We start from the raw sequence: 6877 nt of genomic DNA on the forward strand, positions 1-6877 counted from the left end.
ACAATAAAATGTGTCAGGACAACAGTCTTGTAAAGATGGTAATTACAGGAATTCTCTGTGGACCTAACGTTTCGTTTGAGACAGTAAAATGTGTCAGGACAAAACAGAGAACACAATTTGATTTTGGTCATTAAAACCAGTTTTTAAAATTTTGTATAAAAGTAAAGAATTTGGAAGGAACAAAAGAAACTTAAAGGCTTAGCCGTTTTTCGTGGTGAACTGTATTACCTCGTACTCTGGATGCTTTCTAGCAACTTCTGTTTGTTTTTGAAACATCCTAAAGACATCATATTTCCCAGGACATCCGTATCCATATCTTCTTCTGCTGGTATAACGTACATCTGGAGATGTTAAAAATATCTGTTAATTAATTAATACATCATTGTTGAATGATTAACGAAAATTATAGAATTTAACTAAAACTAATTTGTCTGTACATCCAAAATGCACCTAGTCTTCACTTATTTCATCAGTCTCGAAGTAATTATTTAATCACCACATTTTTAGTAAAAACGTCGCAGAAAAAATGAAATGCTATCGTGAACAAAAGTACGTGTGTATTCTGAAAGACTTAAATAACACTCTTAAGCCTTTTCACTGTATTCTAGGTCAGGAAGTAGAAAATATAGTGCGGACATTCCGTAAAAGTAGGTACGGCCACGCGCAGATAACCCTTCGTGTAGCTTTGTTAGAAAATCTGAAAACTAAAAAACAAACACACAAAACATTGTAGTTACTACTACATGCTTACCGAAATGGTATCTGTGATGGAAGGTTTAGGCTTAGATAGACTCCTACTTTCCCTAAACAATAAAAAGGTGAATACTTTAGTATATTAAATACGTATCATGGTCTTGGATGCCTAATAAACATACAACAATCACGTGTTGTTTCTTCAAAAAGACCCGTTTGAACAATAAAATAAAATAGCCAAACTTAGATTCTACGATTCCAAAGAACAATGAACTTACTCGCTTATCCAGGGGTGCTTCAATACTTCCGAAAGCTATCATAAAGAATAGGCAAATCAATACTTGTAAAATTACAAAAAAAAAAGTTTGTCATTTCATTCTATTTCCTCCAGCAACTGAATCTTAACATTTTACTAATCCTGTAGATGTCATTTGTTTTCTGATTGAAGACCTCAATTCTTATAACTAAAATAACACCGATTATTCCCTTAAGTACCAAAAATTATACAATTAACAGTTATTAAAACACGAGTTAGGACGCCTGTGCGAGAAAAAAAAAAACAATCTAAATTAGTTTTTCACAAAGCAGTTCAAAGAAATTTGAATATAAACTATCTCGGCTAAAGTTCTGAAAATATAAAAATGTTGGGTTTCCTTTGTCAAAGACGAAACTTCTTCACCGTTCACAGTCCAAAACTTAATAAACAGTTTATAATCAGTCAGATATTATATTTCTAGCCCAGCTAAAGATAAATACCACGCTTACCGTCATCCGCTTTCCCGGATCGACTTCAATCATTCCTTTCAGTAATTCCCGACATTCCTGGGGGACAAAATCGGGGATCTGGAACATCCCTCGCTTGACTTTCTCGAGCAAAACACGTAGATTCTTGTCGTCGAAAGGTAATGAGCCCTGAACGATAAGTCATAACTTGATTGATGATCCGTTCTTTTAAATTTGATACAAATTTAACAAACCCATTTCTACATTCATGTGGCAATGAAGGAGGAAGATCGTGGAAACATCTAATCTCAACGAGTTGGATAACTACTTATGTTTTCTAGAGATAATATACAAATCTATAATCATCAACATTAAAGACACCTAATTGGTAATTCTGTCGCGATACATTTGTTGAAGTCGACTAAGTTTTGAAAGAAACAAAACGTTACCGAGATATCTATCTAGAACTGTTTACTAATGACAACAATTAACCTCATGTGCTTTTAAATAATGTATCTATCTAGAACTGTTTACTGATGACAACAATTAACCTCATGTGCTTTTAAATAATGTATCTATCTAGAACTGTTTACAGATGACAACTAGACCCGTGCAAAGCTGGTAATTGGCCCAGGCCAGATGTGAAATGTAGGCCCCATTTCAAACTGCTCATTAAGTATTTTTGAACTCAGTGCTAAATACATATGATTTATGTATGGGTATATTCATGTACATGTAGTGTACATGATGTACTTACAAGTAACAGAAACGAATAAAAGAACTAGAATGATTTATAAAAAAGTAATGGCAAGTGATTTTATTCAAAATGTATATAAGACAATAGAGTACAGTACTGTAATAAGAAGCAGTAAATATAATAGTACATTCATGTTAATTCTGTATTCGGAATTTCACATTTAAAAATGCATAATATATTTGGAATACAAGTTGGTTTCAGTTATCTACATTTATTTATCTATGTTTTATCGGTATTAATCTTTTATGAATCTTTTTAAAAATATTAACATTTTGTGCTAAAGGATCCCCCTGGACTCTCTTTACAATATCAATATTCTTTACCAAAGGACCCCCTTTGATTCTAACAGGGGGAGTAGGCCCCCTCAAAATCGTAGGCCCGTGCCAACTGCCCCCCCCTACCTGTCTGGCCTGATGATAACAATAGCCTCATGTGGTTTTAAATAATATATCCAATTGTTTGCCACCTGGTTGTCCAACGGTACGCTTAAGAGCTTATAACGCTAAAACTCTGGTTTAAAAACCAGTGGTGGAGAAAAGAACAGATAGCCCATTGCGTAGCTTTGTGCTTAGCAATAAAAAAAAAAGCTGTTTACAGGTGGCAAAAGTAATGTTCCATAATTTTAAATAACGTCTCTGTTTTGCTAGTTACATAAGACGTATTATTATAATATGTTTTTGAACAATGCATCTGTCAGAACCGGGAAAGCGACAAAAATAAATTAATCATCATGGGATACTAATTAATATTTTATTTTGTAAGATAATGGTTGTTTTGTAGCTTACCAATTATTATTTCTTATATATATATATATTAAGTGTAGTTGTATAACAAGTATACAGAACACTGCAAGGCGAGTGTTTTCTTGTTTTGTAATGCAGAATGATATTTGTATCTTGTTCTATGAATCAAACGAAGATTTTCAGTTAATTGGACTTTCACTATAGACAGTGAAGTTTGACCTAAATGTAACAGTTACCTGTAAATAGTCATTTGTGAGATGCTAAGTACAGTAACACAAGAAACCACCAAGCAGACGACGTGGGAATAATAATAATACTTAAAACATATCTATCTATATACTAAAATTCTGAGATTGTTTGTTTGCTTATTTTCTCAGTCAAAAAATCATTGACACTACCGTTCGCGCTCTTTACGAAACTTCTTACTTCACTTTTTTGAAAAATGAAATGGTCTTTCCTTTTACTCCCGATCAACAATCAAATATTTTTTTGAATTATGAATAACACGAATGGATTGAAATATTTAATTAAATTATCTCAAAATAAACCTTCATTTCGGTACAATATTGAAATTAGCTCGAATTCTTCACAACCTCCGAATAGTGGGTGATCCAACGGATCACGGGTGGTCTAGTATATACTAACAGAAACCAAGAGATCCAAAGGCTTACCACTATCAGCGCATACGTAATTACTCCACAGCTCCACACGTCAGCTCGCTTCCCGTCGTATGTTTCCCCCTAAAGAAGAACAAGGATTAGTTGATTTGATGTTTTTCAGCATATTGTGCGATAATAATCATATTTACACTATCCATTTTCCAGTATTTCTATAAGTATATAAACATTGAATGAAAACTATCTATCTATCTTTGCCATGAGAAATAAATTATCCGTCATTACTTACACGTATAACTTCTGGACTGGCGTAATGCGGGGACCCACAAGACGTCTCTAACATGGTACCTTCAACTTGAAGACACGCCATCCCGAAGTCTGCGATTCGGATGTTGTTCTTGTCATCCAGGAGAAGATTCTCTGGCTTTAGGTCACGGTGACTGTCAAAATACGAACAAACAAAACATTTGTGTGTTTTTTATATTAATCAAAATGATAAATACTTTATGTCACCAGTGGTATGCCCATTTCATAACCGCTCCGAGGATAAAGTAACGAAACGTAACGAAGCAACTAAGACGAAACGCCCCTTTTAGCGAAATAAAAAGCAACAGAACACCAAGAATAACGTATGCTTCTTACCATATGCAATGTTTATGGCAAAAATCTAAAGCAGAAATAATTTGCCACAGGAATTTTCGTGCTTCTTTGGCCTGAAGACGTCCCTTTTTGAGTAGGTAGTCAAACAGCTCACCTCCTGACACGTGCTCAAGCACGAGGTACCTGAAACAACACCATGGACTGTTTAAAATGACTTTTCATTCCGATTTCCTGTAAACCTCGAGGTCGCAACCAATCGTCCACGGAATTTAAGGCTCGCTCTACGATTGGTCAGTCCTGAAAAGTATTTACATTTTCATTGGATAAACATACAACAGGTTTGATCTATATAGCTGGTTTTGGGAAATTCGTAAAGAATGTGAAGGTTAAAATTTTCAACAAACGTAAGACATATCATAACAGAAACCAACCAGTAATATATATTTTTTTACAGTTAGCATTTTTCAGTGTTATATGTTTTAATTTAATGTTTTTAGCTAACACGTTTTTCCCATTTGTGTTTCTAAAATCTAACTGGAATATAATGTTAAATTAAACCATTACATTTGTTTCGTTGGCGTTTATCTACTTTTTGTCGAAAAGGTTGTGTTTTAAGTCAGTGTGGTACAGAATGCGTTTTATGTCTATGTGAATTGGTGGTATGTTTTTACATCTTTTGGATAAGGATGACAGGTAACTTAGGCAAATCAAAGGACAACTTAAACTATTAGTTTAATTTGTTGCTCCTTGCAGCCTCGGTTATAAAGGTCCTTGTTAAAACCTATAGTTTAGTGCGAGTGTTAAACGTTCATGAGAAACCTGATTCGGATTATGGTTAACGAAATGAGCAGCGAAACCAGGAATGGTCTAAAAATCACAGCATTTGGATCAATCTTACAAGTATGAGTTTTTGTCTCCAAATAGTTAACACTTGTACATCTTGACTACAATACGGAAGATAAATTACGATGACGCAACTTGTACAGAATACTCACAGGTACAAATAGTTAACACTTGTACATCTTGACTACAATACGGAAGATAAATTACGATGACGCAACTTGTACAGAATACTTACAGGTATTTCTTGTTTTCATAGACGTCATACAGTTTCAAGACATGAGGATGTTCAATCAGTTTCATGATGGCAATTTCACGCTCCACCTGACAAAGCAAGTTAGAATTACAGTCAGTAGAATGGTTTTATATACGCATCTTGAACGAGAGTATAAAACAGGAGTTACCTTTACTTTAACATGAAATATTTCCCTTAATCTTGTAGTTGTTTTAATAGACGATTTCTTTGAATGAGAGAAAAAAAAAGTTACTCGACGAATGTAGGTTAATAGACTTTTTTTTTCCAATTAACCTAAAACGTTTCAATGGAAATAGAAAAGGTGAACATCTAGACTCGATCAAACTGACCAATGGAATAGAACGAGTGTGTATAAAAAGTTATGAAAGTTGTCCGTCGTTGTCAAATCTTACAATTATTGGAAGTATAGGGTTGAAGTCAAGAGCCCTTTGGATTTTTACATCTGGTCAGTAATTCAAAATTATTACAGTGTTACCGGAGCCCTATACGAGTCTCTGATCTGGCCATTTAGTTCACATGTGTACGAGGTATCGTTCAGGTTGAAAATGGCCATACCTTTGAACTTTGACCCTCGAATAAAGGAGAACTTTTGAACAGGTAACCTTTGTTCTAGTCCACCTGACCTATAACTTTTGTTGTTACTAGCAGGCATCCCCCCCCAAAAAAAACACTGCATACGAATAACAGCTATCAGCACGGATTCAAATCTATGTTTCCAACGCGAAGCTGGCAAGCGTTGTATATTAGTTTCGATAAAACAATTAATAAACTATCGTTATATTATGTATGAAAACCGTGATGATAATGTACTATAGAACTCAGAAGCAGCGTATTCTATATCATATTTAGACTAAGAAAGAAGCCCAGCATAATGTAATATGAAACAGATATAAAATATATCGGAGAACATAAAACAGTACATATAGAAATTGAATAATATCAAATTGAATGGAGAAACAGCTTATTGAAACATAGAACACAAAGACAGCGTAATATAGCCAAGAACACAGAAACAGAATAGTGCAACACAGAGTATAGAAGCAGTATAATTTAACCCTAAATACAGACAGAATGGAGTAAATAAAAGCAATAAAAACTGAATATCTAATACACGAACGATGGGACTTTCCAGAACATAAATAACGTTTACTTTACGAAATATACTTCGGCTGTAACGTTAGAAAAAGAGATAAAGCTTATAACATATCTTAAATATTAACAGAGCTGTTACCGAGAGCAATTTGATTGGTGGGCATAGAGGTTCACGAAATACCCAGCAAAACCCATGAAAAAAAAAAGTCTTCACTGAACGTAGTCATCAAAAGGTTCTCAAAATACTTAAAAAATAAACTCACGGTAAGAAGTCGTCGTTCTTAATTATGACAGACATTTTCACTCGTATACCTTATGTAGTTTACTACTTATTTCTCGTTCTAGATTGAAACAAATTTATTGTCATCTTCACTATCGCATAGTTTTATTTCATTCTTCAAAAAACATTAAAACACAATACTTACACTAAATCCATCTCAAACGACAATGATTATATATAAAGAGCCACTTTTATTGTACGCCCGATGTATTTCAACAAAAACGATCATATTGTTACGACAGCAGAAGTCACGTGACGCTGGTAACACGTAATGAG

The 6877-nt window shown here is 34.0% G+C and overlaps 1 protein-coding gene across 2 annotated transcripts in view; it reads right to left on the reverse strand.

Annotated features, from left to right (window-relative positions):
* LOC106471232 (serine/threonine-protein kinase BRSK2-like) overlaps nucleotides 1-6804 on the reverse strand; it is a 17118-nt gene extending 10314 nt beyond the window's left edge. Inside the window, exons 1-9 of one of the 2 annotated variants that reach the window (XM_013931823.2) lie at nucleotides 6747-6804; nucleotides 5212-5297; nucleotides 4176-4316; nucleotides 3823-3973; nucleotides 3588-3656; nucleotides 1459-1605; nucleotides 972-1006; nucleotides 752-803; nucleotides 229-341 (exon numbers count right to left, since the gene is read on the reverse strand). In XM_013931823.2, the coding sequence (XP_013787277.2) occupies nucleotides 229-341; nucleotides 752-803; nucleotides 972-1006; nucleotides 1459-1605; nucleotides 3588-3656; nucleotides 3823-3973; nucleotides 4176-4316; nucleotides 5212-5276 (773 nt within the window). In that variant the 5' untranslated portion in view covers nucleotides 5277-5297; nucleotides 6747-6804. The remainder of the gene's footprint in view (nucleotides 1-228; nucleotides 342-751; nucleotides 804-971; nucleotides 1007-1458; nucleotides 1606-3587; nucleotides 3657-3822; nucleotides 3974-4175; nucleotides 4317-5211; nucleotides 5298-6746) is intronic. The other variant, XM_022399856.1, reaches the window with a different exon arrangement.
* Between the last annotated feature and the right edge of the window lie 73 nt (nucleotides 6805-6877).

The sequence above is a fragment of the Limulus polyphemus genome, unplaced genomic scaffold, assembly GCF_000517525.1.
Source record: "Limulus polyphemus unplaced genomic scaffold, Limulus_polyphemus-2.1.2 Scaffold4484, whole genome shotgun sequence".
Classification (NCBI taxonomy): domain Eukaryota; kingdom Metazoa; phylum Arthropoda; class Merostomata; order Xiphosura; family Limulidae; genus Limulus; species Limulus polyphemus.